The following is a 19772-nucleotide window of genomic DNA, read 5'->3' on the forward strand; positions in this document are numbered from 1 at the left end:
GCTACCCAATGTTGGTCTTATGTATTTTTAAGTGAACAGTACACAAGAGGTTGAATATAAATTTAATTACTAAAGCAGCAAGCATCGTTCAGTTACTGTATGTTAATCTCATGGTCTGGCTCTGAAATCAGGAACACTAAGAGAGAAAAATACAATACAACCAATCATACTACTACTACGTCAACTCAGGCTTAGGGGGCCGGCGTCGGGTAATCATAAGTGAGAGGGAAGAAGAATGGGCTGTGTTTATCCAATAGACATTACATCTAGAGTTAGGTTTGGGCCAATGTAACACGTACATCATCACGCACAGATCATACAAAAAAGCAAAACAAAGTTGGCAAATGAAGATTCAATGAGATCTTTGATGATTTGAAATCAGTAATGGAATGAACAGATTTACAGTAACTGTGTGAAAATTTTACTTCTCACAGCAAGTGCAACATTTACTGGCACTACAGTGTGTAGTTTAACTACTAACACTTTAAGTAATCCACAGGAGTTGGAAAATGTCTCAAGTTATAATGTGCATCTTATCGGTTTTAAAAGGTATTAACAGCTTGAAACTCAAATTCTCTACTGCATGTCACATAAACAAAAAAACCTGGAATTATCCATAATTACTCAATTAGTAAAAGACAATCACTTCAAAGAACAATTTTAGAACAGTCATTCATATAACAAACATGCTTTTCTGTCTGAATACGACTCTTACCAACAATCGAAGAAGTCGTTCTTTATTTAAGGCACCCACTGGTTTCCCCAGATCACGAAAAGTTCCAGGATTTGTAAGATCTGTTCCAAGACAAAAGTTAGAGTTGTGTTATTATAAATGCTCAGGTAAAAAGGAGAAAGTGTATTTAATGTGACCCTCATCCTGATGGCTAAATCAAGGGGTTCTGTGATGTTTTACTTAAGCTCACTGTTGCAAAGGAGAGGTCTGGTTATTTTATTGAGGAATATTCTATTCATTTGTATAATGCCTTGCCACCTGTCCATTGGAGAAGAGTTTGCACAGAACTGGCTGACCACAAGTCAATCAGATAGTGGTCTGCAATAAGTTCCTTGAAGCTCTCCAGAGAAAGGTGCAGGTGGATTCTATTGGGCAGGCTATCCAAGTCATTTGGCTCATTGGAACCTTCACACAAACACTTGCAGCTTGCCTAACTGGTGATGAAACATGTTAAATAATTCTAGTATAGATGGAATCTCAAAGCTACAGGGCAGTGCCTGCAAGACACCATGTTGCACGATACCATCACTGGTCTTCCATTGAAATATTTTATCTGAAAAGGAATGCAGCAGTCTTTGCAACACACACAAAATGCTGGTGGAACGCAGCAGGCCCGTTGGAGATGGAGGAAGTTATAGAGAATTACATGTTGGACACGGAGGCTGGTGGGTGGTAGGTGAGGACAAGAGGAACCCTATCCCTAGTGGGGTGGTCTTCCTTTTTTAAAGAAAGGGGTTTCCTTTCCTCCACAGTCTTCCTTTTTTAAAGAAAGGGGTTTCCCTTCCTCCACAGTCTTCCTTTTTTAAAGAAAGGGGCTTCCCTTCCTCCACCATCAACTCTGCCCTCAAACGCATCTCTCCCATTTCATGCACACCTGCTCTCACTCCATCCTCCTGCCACCCCACTAGGGATAGGGTTCCTCTTGTCCTCACCTACCACCCCACCAGCCTCCGTGTCCAACATATAATTCTCGGTAACTTCTGCTATCTCCAATGGGATCCCACCACCAAGCAGATCTTCCCCTCCCCCAACTTTCTGCTTTCCGCAGGGATCGCTCCCTACGTGATTCCCTTGTCCATTTTACCCCCCCCATCCCTCCCCACCGATCTCCCTCCTGGCACTTATCCTTGTAAGCGGAACAAGTGCTACACCTGCCCTTACACTTCCTCCCTTACCACCATTCAGGGCCCCAGACAGTCCTTCCAGGTGAGGCGACACTTCACCTGTGAGTCTGCTGGTGTGATATACTGTGTCCAGTGCTCCGGGCGTGGCCTTCTATATATCTTGGCGAGACCCGACGCAGATTGGGAGACCTCATCGCTGAACACCTATGCTCTGCCCGTCAGAGGAAGCAGGATCTCCCAGTAGCCACACATTTTATTTCCATGTCCCATTTCCATATGTCAATCCATGGCCTCCTCTACTGTCGAGATGAAGCCACACTCAGGTTGGAGGAACAACACCTTATATTCTGTCTGGGTAGCCTCCAACCTGATGGCATAAACATTGATTACTCTAACTTCCGTTAACGCCCCTCCTCCCTTTCCTACCCCATCCCTACATTCTTTTTTCTCTCTTTTTCTCTCTCACAATAACTCCTTGCCTGTTCTCCATCTTCCTGTGGTGCTCCCCTCCCCCTTACTTTCTTCCAAGGCCTTCTGTCCTATGATACTCCCCCTTCTCCAGCCTTATCCCTTTTGCCAATTAACTTCCCACCTCTTGGCTTCATCCCTCCCCCTCTTGTCTTCTCCTATCATTTCAGATCTCTCCCTCCCCCTTTCAAATCTCTTACTATCTCTTTTTTCCATTAGTCCTGACGAAGGGTCTCGACCCGAAACGTCGACTGTATTTCTTCCTATAGATGCTGCCTGGCCTGCAGTGTTCCACCAGCATTTTGTGTGTGTTACTACAGACACTACTCAGCTTTTGGAAATATCCCGCTTCTCAATCATGTTTTCCTCCTCTGAGTAACTGGTAAAAGATGGAGGAGGGCGCATCTTGCAGAGCCATTCAAATACATAGAGCAATCACGTAAGACAGCGCGCCCTTCACAACTTGCCCCATCCTCAAGCAATTTCTCTCAGACAGCTGAATATCCCCTTTGTGGCACAAACGGTGCAGTAGTTTCTCCAATCTGAAAATATAGGCAGCCACCTTTTCTTCCTCCTGGAACGTGTGCCTAAATTTCATCATCAGATTGGCTGCACTTTCAGCAGTGCCAAAAACATCTTCTAGAGCTTGCAGGTAATCAGCCGACATACCTTACTACATCAGCCACCCAACCCTTTAAGCTCTCTACCAGTCTCTGTTTTTTTCATATTATCTGAACACTGCCACTCATCCAGTAACTGAGGCCCAAGCCTTATATTCTTCTTCCCCATCAGGTGTGGGCTTGACCCCAGAGAACACGTCCAGCCTACGATAATTTTGGCTCTCTGCAGATACATTTCTGCATTTATCAACCAGCGATGTAATAGTCAAAATCAGCTCAGAATTTAAATCAACCACTGAAGGACCAGTTGGACCTTTCACATCAGACAACTTTTTTCCCTCACTTCACAGAAACGAGAACTTGTCTTTGAAGTCTTTGCTCTCATCTACAACATCTCATTTCTTCTTTAAAAATATGGACTGTCCATGACCCTGTCTCTCCAGGTGTCCCTATCCTATCAGGTGGCACGACTTCAGTTACATCACTGATCGTATGGATTAACCAACATCCTTACCTGGCGATTGATCAAACCACTTTTCAACCAGCTTAACTTTTCCCAATACTTTCACAAACTTAGCACTCTCATCAGCAATTCAACAGGGCTGTGGATATCCACCCCGTTCAGAACACAGCATTATTTGTGGGTAGTCTCTTTGAATCGCACCAAAGCTTAATCCTCACTGGGTTCGTATGGAAACCTGGCTCCTTGCTGGCCCTGTTAAGAGCCATGGGACTAGGAGGTGAGAAGGACACCTTTCATGCAAAATATGGGGTTTAACCGAACAGGAACATCATGGTGTTCCTAGTAAAGAAACCTCAATTTGAATGAATGCTGGGTAAATATTACCTTTACACAATTGTCAGTCGGCAAGAAATAACAAATTGTACTCTGCATAAAATTATAAAGAAAGTATATTTACAAATTTCAGCTTTATCACATTGTTAGCAGGAAAAAGAAAAGGAAAATAAAAGGGTCCATTACAGCTAAGTCAGTCTAAATGTGCACATGGTTGGAGCTCATCTTGAACTTGTCTTTTTACTCAGACGATAGACCCAAGGTCTATGTCAAAGCACACACCACTTTCCGAAGTTCACTTGAAATCCATCTCAAGCTAACGAGATCTCTCTCGGGCGTATTGGTCCTTCCATCTTAGAGCCATTCATCCAGACAAAGCACCTTGTGGAACAGGGACACCACTTCCCATGGCATTCTCAGCCATCTTCCCTCCCGTCCTCCCTGCAGCTCCTGCCCAAAAAAAATTATCCGCAAGCCACACTATCCATTACAAATCTCTCTCCACCCCGCTCTCTTGAACATCCATTGATTCTGCCATCCTGATTGGCTGGCACAACATTCGCAAGTTGAACATCTGCTTTTACAGAACTGCTAAATGAAGTACCTACAGCATAGCAGTAAAAATCTTAACCAAGGCACTCCATTTATATTTACAAATATCATAAACATAGTATATTTACAGGAAAATTCTGAACATTTACTCAAAACATCACTTCAAAGCCCATGCCCATTTTCTTTAATGGTCATTGATAAAAATAGTACCTAATTCCGAAGAAGTATAATCAGCTATGATCCAAGGGAAAACAGGATATTGAGATAAATCATTACAGCTGCGGTCAGCCAGATTATTGAGGTGCAAGAGATACTGGTAATTTGAGAGATGTCCTCTTTGCCACTGTAGCATGTAGTTTTCAGCTGTTTGTTCAGTAATATGATTTTCTGTAGAATAAAATTTTGATTGGAAACATAGCAGTTAGTTTAAAATCAATATACCACAAAAATTAGAAAATGTATTCAGATATTTTTCTACTGTACGACATCCCAAAATTAAATTTATATATAAAGTTGTTACTGCATTGGAACCCTGGTGGCAAGGTGGAAAAGGCATTGACCAGTAAAACACTACATTAACAAAGGATGTCAATAATGCAAAGAGATAAGCTCAAGGAGGCTTTTGAAGGTGAATGAGAATTAACAAGGTGGAAGTGGTCAGAAAAGTATCCCTGGCTTTAGGGACCGATGGTTGAATGTACCTAGAGGGGAGAATAAAGCAAATATGTTGGAAGTACTTGAGTGATGTGTAAAGTGGATAATATCAGTTCAACCATGTATTGTACGTTTCTTCTAAATTTTCAGTTCCATTGAACTTGGAAGCCAAAACTGGCAAATAACATCTGGTTTATGCTGTTTAAATTACCTGACCTACTTGCATGAAAGTAGAGTTTTACACAACTTAACAATGTTTCAAATGCCCTTGCAGCCAATGTTATTATAACATAGGAAACTCACTAAACATATGGCATTATAGAGGCCAGAAATATACCTTGGAGATATTGATCGTAAACAATAATTCCCTTGCTCATCACTGAATTACTGTAGTGATTTTTTAAAAATACATTAGAGAGAACCTACAGAGCCCCTGTCTCATCTAAAAGGCAACAGCTCATGTAGTAAGCAGTCGCTCCCTGTTCCATTGTTAAGAATTGCAAAAGCACAATGTACAAAATTGTTATATCAGACTAAAGTATTTATAAATAATGAACAAAAGCGTGGACTTGATAATTAAAAAAAACTAATACAGAAACACAAAAAGCTAGAGTAAATCTGAACAAATGACTCAAATTACTTCCATCAAATGCATATGTAAAATCTTGACACAAAGGAAATTATTGCACAAGAATCCAATCTTTTTTCCAGTCTTCTGCAAACAAAGGACCTAGTTAACAATATGCTTATGGCACTTTGGCAATAATCCACTGGAATTCAAGGGAATAAATCACTCCACTTGCTTTTTTGGCAAATTGGATTACTTACATCAAATAACACATCCTATTGAGGCTTAATTTGAAACTCAAAAATATAAAACTAGAAATGCTGCATGGCAGAAATTTTAAACAAAAGTCATTTTTGTTGACTCTGTAACATTTAAACAGTTCCTCAAATTTCCATCAAGCAAAGTGCAAAAAACACAAACAGCAGCAGCCGCATCAAGAAGCCTATTAAATATTTCTGATGATAGTTAAATACTGACTGAAACATGGAACAAGAATTATTATTTATTAACTTACAGCAATCAATGCTGTGTATTGGTTTAGGTTTCTACACTGGGCAGCATTTGACAGTTTTTTTTATACCAGCTCACTTCACTAACCCTGAACATTGCTCATGTAAATAGAGTTAGGACTGCCTAAGTTTTCCTTTGTCACAAGATTTCACACCTGAAAAATCGTATCAAAGTATAGGTTCAATATACTGAATCAATTCGCTATGTCAAAATAAGACTTTCATAAGGCAAACACGAGGAAATCTGCAGATGCGGGAAATTCAAGCAACACACACAAAATGCTGGTGGAACGCAGCAGTCCAGACAGCATCCATCGGAAGAAGCACAGTCGACGTTTCGGGCCAAGACCCTTCGTCAGGACTAACTGAAAGGAGAGATAGTAAGAGATTTGAAACCCTGAATGTGAGGGAGGAAGTGTAAGGGCATGTGTAGCACTTGTTCCGCTTACAAGGATAAGTGCCAGGAGGGAGATCGGTGGGAAGGGATGGGGGTTGGGGGGGGGGGGGAGGACGAATGGACCAGGGAGTCCTGTAGGGAGCGATCCCTGCGGACAGTCCTTCCAGCTGAGGCAACACTTCACCTGTGAATCGGCTGGTGTGATATACTGCGTCCAGTGCTCCCGGTGCGGCCTTCTAAATATTGGTGAGATCCCACGCAGACTGGGAGACCATTTCGCTGAAAACCTAAGCTCTGTCCACCAGAGAAAGCAGGATCTCCCAGTGGCCACACATTTTAATTCCACGTCCCATTCCCATTCTGATATGTCTATCCATGACCTCCTCTACTGTCAAGATGAAGCCACACTCAGGTTGGAGGAACAACACCTTATATTCTGCCTGGGTAGCCTCCAACCTGACAGCATGAACGCTGACTTCTCTAACTTCCGTTAATGCCCTCCTCCCCTTCTTACCCCATCCCTTATTTGTTTATTTATTTATTTATTTATTTATTTCCCTTTTCTTTCTCTCTCTCTCTCTCTCTGTCCCTCTCACAATAACTCCTTGTCTGCTCTCCATCTTCCTCTGGTGCTCCCTTTCTCCTTTCTTTCTCCCTAGGCCTCCCATCCCATGATTCTCTCCCTTTTCCAGCCTTGTATCCCTTTTGCCAATCAACTTTCCAGCTCTTAGCTCCATCCCTCCCCCTCCTGTCTTCTCCTATCATTTTCGATCTCCCCCTCCCCCTTTCAAATCTCTCACTATCTCCTTTCAGTTAGTCCTGATGAAGGGTCTCGGCCCAAAACGTAGGACCGTGCTTCTTCCTATGGATGCTATCTGGCCTGCTGTGTTCCACCAGCATTTGTGTGTGTTGCTAAGACTTTCATATATTGATTAAAAAAACATTTGTAATACGGTTAACTGAGTGTAAGCTCACCTCAGATCCAAGGGTGACAATTCATTTATTTTCTTATTGCAATTTATAGTGATTTGTTATATCTGCACTGTGCTGCTGCCACAATTGAACACATTTCATGGCTAATCTGACAGGGAGATGGGAACCAGAGTGATATTGTTAAGGATGGGTCAATTGAACATAAGCAAAGGCACTGTGCAGTGAGACTGTCAGGAAGAATAGGCAGATGATAGGGCAAAATTGGGATGAGCTGCAGTGTAACAGGGAGACAAAATCGATGAATACAGGACTGAAGGTATTATATTTCAATGCAAGCAGTACATGGAATAAGGTAGGTGATCTTGTTAGAGATTGGCAGGAATGACATTGTGGGCATGACTGAGTCGTGGTTGAAAGATTATAGTTGGGAGCTTAACACCCAAGGATACAAAAAGGATAGACAGGTAGGCAGAGGGGTTGGGGTGGCTCTGTTGGTTAAAAAATGAAATCAAATCCTTAGTAAGAGGTGACATAGGATCGGAAGATGTAGAATCATTGTGGGTAGAGTTAAGAAACTGCAGGATTAAAAAGACCCCGATGGGAGTTATATACAAACCTCCTAACAGTAGCCCGTATGTGGGCAATAAATTACAACGGGAGATAGAAAAGGCATGTCTTAAAGGCAATGTTATATAGTCATGGTGGATTTCAATATACAGAAAAATCAAGTTAGTGCTGAATACCAAGAGAAAGAATTTGTAGGATGCCTACAGGATGGCTTTTTAGAGCAGCTTGTGGTTAAGCCCACTAGTATATCAGCTATTCTGGATTGGGTGTTGTGTAATGAACCAAATTTGACTAAAGAGCTTAAGGTAAAGGAACCCTTAGGAAGGAGTGATAATATGATAAAATTCACCCTGCAGTTTGAGAGGAAGAAGCTAAAGTGAGATGTATCAGTATTACAGTGAAGTAAAGGGAATTACAGAGGCATGAGAGGGGAACAGGCCAAAGTTGATTGGAAGGGGACACTAACAGGGATGACGGCAGGACAGCAATGGCTAGAGTCTTTGGGAGCAATTCAGAAGGCACAGGACAGATACACCCCAATGAAGCAGTACTCTAATGGCAAAATGACACAACCATGGCTGAGAAGGGAAGTCAAAGCCAACATAAAAGCAAAAGAGAGGACACATGATAGAACAAAAATTAGTGGAAAGTTAGATAATTGGGAAGCCTTTAAAAATCAGCAGAAGACAACTTAAAAAACGATAAGGAACAAAAAGATGTGATATCAAGGTAAGTTAGCCAATAATACCAAAAATACCAAAAGATTTTTCAGATATATAAAGAGTAAAAAAAGAAGCAAGATTAGATGTCGGATCACTGGAAAATGACACTGTAGAGGTAATAATGGGGGACAAGGAAACAGAAGATAAAATAAGTGAGTATTTTGCATCAATCTTCACTGCGGAAGGCACTAGCAATATGCCAGATGTTTGAGAATGTCAACGGGCAGAAGTGAATGTACTTGCTATTACTAAGGAGAAAGTGCTTTAGAAACTGAAAGGTCTGGACCAGATGGACTACATCCCAGGGTTCTAAATGAGGAAGCTGAAGAGATTGTGGAGGTATTATAGATGATTCTTCACGTATCACTAGATTCTGGAATGGTTTCAGAGGACTGGAAAACTGGAAATGGCTCTACATTCAAGAAAGGAGGGTGGAAGAAGAAAAGAAGTTATAGGCCAGTTGGTCTGACCCGAGGGAAAATCTTGCCTGACAAATCTGTTGGAATTCAATGAGGAAATAGCAAGCAAGACACACAACAGTGGATGCTGTGTACTTGGATCTTCAGAAGGCCTTTGACAAGGCGTCCTACATGAGGCTGCGTATGGTATAGCCAAGTATTACAAGACAAATACTAGGATGGATAGAGCTTTGGCTGATTAGCAGGAGGCAAAGAGTGAGAATAAAGGGACTTTTCTGATTGGTTGCCGGTGACTAGTGGTGGTCTACAGAGGTCTGTGTTGGGACCACTTCTTACATTGTACATCAATGATTTGGATGATGGAATTAATGGCTTTGTGGTCAATTTTGTGGACATGCAAAAACAGGAGGAGGGGCAGATAGTGTTGAGGAAGCAGGGAGACTGCAGAAGGACAGACAGATTAGGAGAATGGGCAAAGTGGCAGATGGAATACAGTGTCAGGAAAATATGGTCATGTACTTTGGTAGAAGGAATAAAAACGGACAATTTTTTGAATGGGGAGAAAATTTAAAAATCTAAGTTGCGAAGGTACTTGCGAGTCCCCGTGCAGGATTCCCCAAAGGTTAACTTGCAGGTTGAGTCATGGTGAGGAAGGCAAAAGCATTGTTAGCATTCATTTCAAGAGAAGTAAACACAAGGATGTAATGCTGAGGCTTTATAAGGCACTGATGAGGCCTCACGGGAGTATTGTGAGCAATGCTGGGCCCCCTATCTAAGAAAGGATGTGCCGACCTTGGAAAGGGTTCAGAGGAAGTTCAAGGGAAAAGCTCCAGGAATGAAAAAGTTATCATTTGATAGCTTTCCACCTGTACTCACTGGAATTTAGAAGGATTGGGGGTGGGTGGATCTCATTGAAATCTTTCTAATGTAGAGGAGCATCTATTTAAAACAGAGATGCAGAGAAATTTCTTCAGCCAGAGGGCGGTGAATTTGTTACCACAGGTAGCTATGGAGGTCAGATAATTGGGTGTACTTACGGCAGATATTGATAGATTCTTGATTGGACATGGCATCAAAGGTTATGGGGAGAAGGCCGGGGAATGTGGTTAAGGAAAGGGAAAAAGGATCAGCCATGATTGAATGGCAGAACAAACTTGATGGGCCAAATGGCCTAACTCTGCTCCTATGTCTTATGGTTTACTCAATGGAGCTTAGAAGAATAAGGAATCTCATTGAAACTTATCAAGTGCTGAAAGGACTAGATAGAAAGGATGTGGAGAGGATTTAGGAGAAGAAAACTAGTCAGAATTTCTTTCCTCTGGACTGATATCGACGGTATATGCAATAATTAAATAGAAAACAGGTTACGATGTATAGGTAGCAAATTTAGAATCAACTGACCTAAAAATGTTGCAATATAGTAATAAAGTTCATCACGATCTTTAGAGTTGTAAAATTTCAGGTAGATATCAGAACAGAGATCATTTTCTGTGCAAAATATCTCAAGACCCTAAAAGAGATAAAGGTAGGGAATACAGTTAGTTTAATTCTATTCATATGACATTAAGTATTCTAAAATCTCCAATGCAGCACTTGGATGAGATTAGAGAGTATATTATTACTGAATAACATCCATGTTTTCCAGTCCTTTAGTATACTTTCTATGCATACCAATTACAAGTTGTTCCAACTTCAGATCAGACAAAATTTATCATTCAGTTACTCACCAAAGGTTTTAACCCATGTCGTCTTTTGTAAATGCGTCTCACATCATGCAACATTATCTGCACCACTGTCTCCTAAAATACATAATGGAATAATAACACAAAGTTCACTGGTTATTTGGAATTATTTGTACTAGAAAAAAATAGATGCTTACGTTCTTTGAATTATATAGTGCGTCCTTAAAACATATTTCTTTGACAATTTACTATTCATGATAAAAGATTGAGCATTTTGAAGTTAGTTCTAACAAATTCACATAGTGCTCTCTTTGTGATATGAAGCATGCGAGATGTTGCAACGATGATTCATTCACAAATGTACAGCATCCACAAAATAAGACCATAAAGTACAGAAGCAGCATTAGGCCATTTGGCCCATCGAGTCTGCTCTGCCATTTCATCATGGCTGATCCAATTTTCTTCTCAGCCCCAATCTCCAGCCTTCTCATTGTATCCTTTCATGCCCTGACCAAGCAAAAATCCATCAGCCTCTGCCTTAAATATACATAAAAACTTGGTCTCCACAGCTGCCTGTGGCAAAAAATTCCACAGAAATTCCTCCTTGTCTCTATTCTAAAAGGAAGCCCCTCTATTCTGAGGCTGTGTCCTCTGAGCTTAGACTCTCCACCACAGGAAACATCCTCTCGACATCTACTCTATCAAGACCTTTCACCATTCGATAGGTTTCAATGAGGTCACAACATTCTTCTGAATTCTAGTGAACACAGGCCCCGAGCCATCAAATGCTCTCCATATTACAAGCCATTCAATCCTGGGATCATTTTTGTGAACCTTCGTTGAACCCTCTCCAGTCTTAGCACATACTTTCTAAGATAAGGGCCCCTAAACTGCTTACAATACTTAAAGTGAAGCCTTACCAGAGCTTTATAAAATCTTAACATTACATCCTTGTTTTTATATACTAGTCCTCTTGAAATGAATGCTAACATTACATTTGCCCTCTTCACCACACTCAACCTGCAAATTAACCTTTAGGGGATCCCGCACAAGGATTCCCAAGTCCCTTTTCGCCTCAATTTTTTGTACTTTCTCTCCATTTAGAAAATAGTCAATCCTTTCATTTCTTCTACCAATGTGCATGACCATACACTTCCTGACACTGTATTCTCTATGCCATTTCTTTGTCCATTCTCCTAATCTGTCCAAGTCCTTCGATAGCCTCTACTTCCTCAAAACTACCTGCCCCTCCACCTATCTTCATATAGTCTGCAAACTTTGTAACAAAGCCATCAATTCCATTGTCCAAATCATTGACATATAACGTAAAAAAATGTAGTACAGTTACTCTCCAGCAGCATCTTCCAAACACATTACCTCTACCAGTATGGACAAGGGCTGAAACACGTCAACTACTCCTGAACCTGGCGGTGTGCACCCAAGGCTCCTAACCAACCACTTGATGGAGGCAGCGAGAGGGAAATGGGTCAAGCCCAAACAGACGGGTCAGGCTCAGGTGGGGGACCTTGGCTGACATGGTGAAGTGAGCTAAGCACCCGTTTGTCCTCTACCCTCAGCCTCGACATCTTCATCTTTTAAATCTGGCTCGACGCTTAATTGAGCTAAAATATCAATTTGGTTTTGACTCTCAGGCTTGGGCCACACTTCAATCCAGCCCAAAGTCCACCCCAGCAATGGCTGCTGCACCTCCATTCTCAAGAGTTCAGTTCACCAAATCCTCAGCAGACTGCAACAATGCCAGATTGTTCAGATGGTACAAAAGCACACCTCCCAAAGGAAAATTCTAGGCTGCAGATTGAAGTGATCGTAGTCCAGAAGTATATTTAGTAAAGCAATCAGAAACAGAAATATGTTTATTGTCACTGACAAACGTCTCCTGATGCAGCCTCCTCTACATTGGTGAGACCCATCATATATTGGGAGGCTGCTTCATCGAGCACCTCTGCTCTATTCTTCACAAGTGGAACATCCCGGTGGCCAAACATTTTAATTCCAACTCTTGTTTCAACATCTTGGTCCATGGCCGCCTCCTGTACCAAGATGAGGCCACCCTCAGGGTACATTCCATCTGGATAGCCTCCAAACCAATAGCATGAATATCGATATCTCCTTCCAGTAAAAAAAATCCTCCCCCCACCCCCCAAACTTCTCTTCTATTCCTCACTCTGACCTTTTACCTCTTCTCAACTATCCATCACTCCTCCCTGGGTCCCCTCCTCCTTCTCTTTCTCCTAGGGTCCACTCTCATCTCCCATCAGATTCTTTCTTCTCTAAATCTTGATCTTTCCCAACCACTTGGCTTGATCTTATCACCTTCCAGCTAGCCTCCTTCCCCTCCCTCCATCTTTTTATTTTGGCGTCTTCCACCTTCCTTCTTGGTCCTGAAGGGTCCCGGCCAGAAACATTGACCATTTATTTCCACAGATGCTGCCTGACCTGCTGAGTTCCTCCAGCATTTTGTATGTGTGTTACTTGGATTTCCAGCAACTGCAGACTTTCTCATGTTTATGATATGTCATGAAATTTGTTGTTTGCTGCAGCAGTACAGTGCAAAACACAAAACTATAAGTTATAATAAGAAATAAAGAGTGCAAAAGACAATTAATGAGGGGTAGAGGTCATGGCAATGCCCAGTACACCTCCTGAAAATATAATTGAAAATAAGATTTCAATCCTTCTCAAATCATATGGAAGGACTTTCCTCAGCTCACACAATATTTTTCTGCAAAATTACATCAGACATATGGTTCTGGAACTTTAGCAGAAAATAACTTACATACAATCACTGTGAAATGAAACAGATGGCTGTGTTCACTAAATTTAAATATGCACACCTAGCACATAGTAAACCACAAAGCCTCAGACATGACTCTGTGAATCAGTACTATTTTAGTCTCACCTTATTCAATCACAATGGGTATATCTAGTGAAAATAAACGTCACTCGTTTCCAATCACAAACACAGCTAATTATCTCAGAGCATAAACACGAGGAATTCTGCAGATGCTGGAAATCCAAGCAACACACATCAACACTGAGAATTATCTCAGAGACTCATTTTTCTGTCAACACTTCCATAATGAATCAATTTCTGAAAAATCTAATCTTGCTTCTTTATTTTCTCTTTTTGCCATACACCATTATTCCCTTTGTAATTACTATTTCCTGTCTTCCAACTTTCACCCTTGCCCTTTCTTTCAATGCATATCTATTATCTTTTATAGCCCAGAAATTGCAGTGAGTAGGACCTACAATAGCGGTCCCCAACCACCAGGCCACGGACCGGTACCGGGCCGCAAGGCATGTGAGGAAACGATATGATTTGGTGATATGAGTCAGCTGCACCTTTTCTCATTCCGTCACGCTCTGTTGAACTTGAACGCACGTGAGGTGATTACCCATGCGTCATCCATGTCAGCGCGGGAAGGAGATCAACTCCTCGAGTTTGCAAATGACGGCGGGCTGAAAGGTATGTTTGACATAACATCTCTGCTGGCATCCTGGATCAAAGTCAAGGCTGAATATCCTGAGACAGCCACGAAAGCACTGAAAACGTTGCTTCCATTTCCAACACATCTCTGCAATGAATGCAACGAAAACTAAATTGCAGAATAGACTGGACATGAGGAACCCCCTTCGAGTATCGCTGTCTCCCATCACCCCTCCATAGGACTGTCTTGTTGCAGGGAACAAGTATTCAGCCCAGGGCTCCCAGTGATTCAGTGATACTGGTGTGTTGCAATGATTTTATTTGTTAATACGGGGAAAATATGTGCTGTGTGTTTAATATTCAAACGTTACTTAAAATCTTATGATGCTATTGACTTATAAGTGACATATAACCATATAACAATTACAGCACGGAAACAGGCCATCTCTGCCCTTCTAGTCCGTGCCGAACACTACTCTCATCTAGTCCCACCGACCTGCACTCAGCCCATAACCCTCCATTCCTTTCCTGTCCCTATACCTATCCAACGTTTCTTTAAATGATCATATCGAACCTGCCTCTATCACTTCTAACTGGAAGTTCGTTCAACACTTACTTCAAGCTCCCCATCCTCCCCTGATAATTGACTTATCACTATATTCATGCAAGGAAAATATGCGGCGTGTGTTTAATATTAAATTTGTTAGATACAACCTTTTAGAAACAAAATTGAGTGTATTAGCCACTTATCACCTATATTCCGGCCGTGATTAACACCCCCCACCCCCCCGAACAGAATCGCCAAAAACGATTTGTAGAAAAAAATCAGCACGTACACGCATGCGCACTGGTGCCCGCGCAAGGCTTCACGGTCATTGTAGTCTTTCTCGGGGTAAACACAACGTATTTGACTGCTACTCTTGTCCGTTGGCAACCCTACGCCCCCCACCCCCCGGGGTCAGCCGGTCCACAAAAATATTGTCAATAATAAACCGGTCCGCATTGCAAAAAGGGTTGGGGACCCCTGACCTACAACACACTATCAGCCTATCCAGAAAGATCACAATTATCCTGTGCAGACCTTCTAAGGCCAACTGCTGAAATGCATTGACTCTAGCTCATAAGCTAGGTCACGTGGTGTAGCACAACCTACTATTTTCTGATCCCAGCACATGAACAGGGTGAGTGCATTTTTTTTTTATCTCCACTTACTGATCCAATTCTTCGCCAACATCCTGCTGTTTTCCCCTCCAGTACGATCTCCATCTGCCCATAATCCACAAACTCCTCCCCATGGTTCTCCTCACCTCCCTCTGTCTCTTTTACATTCTACTTTCCTCTTTTCAGTCCTCCGTCGCTTCCACCTATCACCTCCCAACATCTGACTTCCTTCCCACTCTGCCCTTCCATCCTATGTGCTATCCCCCTCATATTGAGCCACCTGTCATGGGCCAGATCCAGCTCCACCCTCCCTCCATTTTTTTTATATGGTTATCGCTCTATTTTCTTTCAGGCCAGGTTAAGTGATACAAACTGTTGACTGTCTATTTCCCTCCACAGAAACCACCTGACCTGCCCAGTTCCTCTAGTGTTTCAGGTGTTGCACCAGATTTCAGCACTTACAGTCTTTTGTGTCTTCATATTAACAGTGCGGACCAAAAGTATATTACTTGTGAAAGTGCTGGACAAAATACCCACTTGGATTGCCAACTAAGTTATGTCCTCTTGGTTAGTGACAGCGATGCAGGTGGATGCTTCCCTGGTGTCATGGATTCTTGATTACCTGACTGGCAGACCACAGTACGTGTGCTTGCAACACTGTGTGTCCGACAGACTGATCAGCAGCACTGGGGCTCCACAGGGGACTGTCTTGTCTCCCTTTCTCTTCACCATTTACACCTCGGGTTTCAACTACTGCACAGAATCCTGTCATCTTCAGAAGTTTTCTGATGACTCTGCCACAGTTGGATGCATCAGCAGGGGAGATGAGGCTGAGTACAGGGCTACGGTAGGAAACTTTGTCACATGGTGTAGCAGAATTATCTGCAGCTCAATGTGAAAAAGACTAAGGAGCTGGTGGTAGACCTGAGGAGAGCTAAGGTACCGGTGACCCCTGTTTCCATCCAGGGGGTCAGTGTGGACATGGTGGAGGATTACAAATACCTGGGGATACGAATTGACAATAAACTGGACTGGTCAAAGAACACTGAGGCTGTTTACAAGAAGGGACAGAGCCGTCCCTATTTCCTGAGGAGACTGAGGTCCTATAACATCTGCCGGATGATGCCGAGGATGTTCTACGAGTCTGTGGTGGCCAGTGCTATCATGTTTGCTGTTGTGTGCTGGGGCAGCAGGCTGAGGGTAGCAGACACCAACAGAATTAACAAACTCATTCTTAAGGCCAGTGATGTTGTGGGGATGGAACTGGACTCTCTGACGGTGGTGTCTGAAAAGAGGGTGCTGTCCAAATTGCATGCCATCTTGGACAATGTCTCCCATCCACTACATAATGTACTGGGTGGACACAGGAGTACATTCAGCCAGAGACTCATTCCATCGAGATGCAACACAGAGCGTCATAGGAAGTCATTCCTGCCTGTGGCCATCAATCTTTACAACTCCTCCCTTGGAGGGTCAGACACCCTGAGCCAATAGGCTGGTCCTGGACTTATTTCATAATTTACATATTACTATTTAACTATTTATGGTTCTATTACCATTTATTATTTATGGTGCAACTGTAACGAAAACCAATTTCCCCTGGGATCAATAAAGTATGACTAGTTGCCTGTCAAAGTATCCAAAACATAATTGCTTCGAAATTTAAATGGTTTTGTTCAGCATTAAGCAGTTAATTTGTTTTCAGAATTAAATAACCTTTTTTCTAAGGTCAAGCATAGCAATACTTTCTAGGTACCATACCTTAACGTGTAAAAGTTTAGGAGATGCTACATGACTCAACACAAATTTCTGTATTAGGGCTCCACCTGGTGGTTACTAACTGCAACTGAAGGGGATTTGTTCTTTGACACTGGGCACTAGCAGTGGTGGTGAGGAAATCACGAGACAGTGGGTCATCTACTAAATATTAGTTCTTTATACAAGAAAACGAGCAGGTACTATGGCAGAGAAATGCAGTCATTTGCACAAATACCAGCATTTTTTCTACACAGAAATGGAGGTCAAGATCTAATCTACACTTCTCCCCCCAATTCTGTTACACAGGTCTGAAAGATTTACTTTCCATAGATGGTGCAGCGATTTTTATTTCAATCAGTTTTTCTCTTTTAAAAAAACAAATTATTATATTCTCATTCTTTTTATTACACCTATTAATCAAATGACAAATGTACAAGAAACAGTAAATTACAAGTATTTTCTGGAGTAATATGCTTCTTAACTGATATCCAGTTGAGTTGTAAACCAACAAATACCAAATCCCTTGGCATTTTGGGATTCTAAATATTACATTTTCATTAAAACAGTAAAGTTTTTAAAAGATTAAATAATTTCAATAAATCCAATTAATAATACCAGTAAGTCCATTTACAACAGTCTGAAAATAATTGGGTAAAGATATGGTTAATTGCAGAAGGCCCAGTGCCTTGGGCTAAATTCAGAAAGCGCGTATTAAGTATATCAGATATGCATCAGTAGCCACTGATTAAATTCAGAATTTTTTGATCTGCAGGACTCTTAATTACAAAGAGAACATGTTAAAAAAATTTTAAACAGCAAAATGCAAATGGTAAGCAACTTACCGGATAGCTATTCAAAGGCTGGAAATACAGGTTTTGATCAGTGATGCAGACATGTCCCGGATTAGACACCAAGGGGGTGACCATTTCAGCCTCGCACTCCATGTGGGGTCTTTCTGTAACACTCTGGAACCTACAAGACACTTCAGTCACTACTGATAGTAAAAGAGAAGAGCGAAAGAGAGGGAGCCGAAAAGCAATGTGTTTAATAACAAGAAATATAAATAAAACTCTGATTAATAAAATATTTTATAATCTTAGAACTTTAAGTTTTATGTTCATTATTGGGAAATGGATACTTAACAAATATTACCTATTTTTATCAAACGAAGTCCGAGCCAATCGTGACTGCAGAATGGCTGTGACCTACAAATGGAAAGATGAGGTGAGAGAAAGAATATAAAAACACCTGATTCCGTTCCGAAAATACTGTTATATTTATTGCAGCTGTATTGTTAAATTTAATGTAAAAGAATAGCACATGCAGTCAATCGTACAAAAAATTGTCATCTCTGAATGTTTGCACTTCTTCCATCAGATGTTGGATCAGGATCTGATTAAAAGAAGTTCTCCAAAATAATATCCTTTCCTCCAACAATACCAAATAAAGCAGTCAAAGGATTAGGCATGAAATTTACTTTAAAAAGAATCGAAGAGGTTTGAAATACTTCTTTCTAATATTTTCCAAGACTCGGACATGTCCAAAATATATGAATGAGTGAAGCTTCTCCATTGTTACATTTATCACAATACGGAGGTATATCTAAATTAAAAACGAGACAACTTATCCTGAGTCATATGGGCCCTATGGACCACTTTAAATTGAAGGAGAGAGTGACGGGCACATAACGATGAAGTGTTGACCAATTTAAAAGTTTGATTCCAAGTTTCCTCAGAAATTGAAGTCTGTAAATCTTGTTCCCAAAGATTTTTAATTTTATCTAAAGGAACACTTCTCATTCCCAACAGCATATTATAAATACTAGATATAGATCCAGTATAAAAAGGTTTCAGATGAAAGATTATATCTGGTAGATTCTTATCAGGACTTTTAGGAAATGTACTTATTTGAGACCGTAAAAAATCTCTTATTTTGGAGCCATCTGATTTGCACATTTTGGCTTTTATGTCTCTTATGACTAGAAGGACGCTTTTGCTTAAATGGAAAGATTCATGCCCAATGGCTACGTGATGTGATGTCATGTTTAAATTTAGAGAAGATTTGACGTTCAATCTTTGAATCTAATCAAGACTTTCAAACACTGTGGGGACCCTTTCTGAATTATTTTCAAAACCTTTGATTTGCTGTTAAAGCACAGATGATGACTAAGAATCTTTTCTCTTTTTTTCTGTTATCAGCTTCAGTCTTGATAGTGGGTTAGATTTTTTTATATTAAAAAATTATTATTTTTCAATGCTACGAACTAATTGATTTGTACGAATGTAGGGTAAGGAGTCTTTATATGCGATTTAGTTTAACGTATTCTTTTTCCTCTACTCTGTGTTCTTAAAAATATATAAATTAATAAAAATATTGGAAAAAGAAAAAAAAGTTCTCACTGGCAAGAAAAAGGTGAAAAGAAATCATTTTAGCCAACTTTTCCGTTTCTCCAGACACTCAAATATAAACTCGACCGCATCTGTGCCAGTAAGAATGCAGGCTGAACCACAAGCTGTGGAAAAATATAAATACTCGAAAGCAGTGAGAAATTCTGAAATATTTTAAGAAATTAGCTTTATTTGTTACATCAAAACACACAATAAGTTGTGTAATTTGCATCAACACTGTACAAGGATGTTCTGGGACAGCACATGTTGC

At 41.0% G+C, this 19772-nt stretch overlaps 1 protein-coding gene across 3 annotated transcripts in view; it reads right to left on the reverse strand.

Annotated features, from left to right (window-relative positions):
- The window catches only part of nsmaf (neutral sphingomyelinase (N-SMase) activation associated factor), a 163123-nt gene that overhangs the window by 100312 nt on the left and 43039 nt on the right, over window positions 1-19772 (reverse strand). For 2 of the 3 annotated variants that reach the window (XM_063063988.1, XM_063063997.1), the window contains exons 9-14: window positions 18267-18319; window positions 17957-18086; window positions 10790-10861; window positions 10464-10572; window positions 4504-4680; window positions 716-795 (exon numbers count right to left, since the gene is read on the reverse strand). In XM_063063988.1, the coding sequence (XP_062920058.1) occupies window positions 716-795; window positions 4504-4680; window positions 10464-10572; window positions 10790-10861; window positions 17957-18086; window positions 18267-18319 (621 nt within the window). Of the gene's footprint in view, window positions 1-715; window positions 796-4503; window positions 4681-5775; window positions 5919-10463; window positions 10573-10789; window positions 10862-17956; window positions 18087-18266; window positions 18320-19772 lie in introns of those variants that run through there. The other variant, XM_063064005.1, reaches the window with a different exon arrangement.

Source organism: Mobula hypostoma, chromosome 1 (genome assembly GCF_963921235.1).
Source record: "Mobula hypostoma chromosome 1, sMobHyp1.1, whole genome shotgun sequence".
In the NCBI taxonomy this organism is placed as follows: Eukaryota; Metazoa; Chordata; class Chondrichthyes; order Myliobatiformes; family Myliobatidae; genus Mobula; species Mobula hypostoma.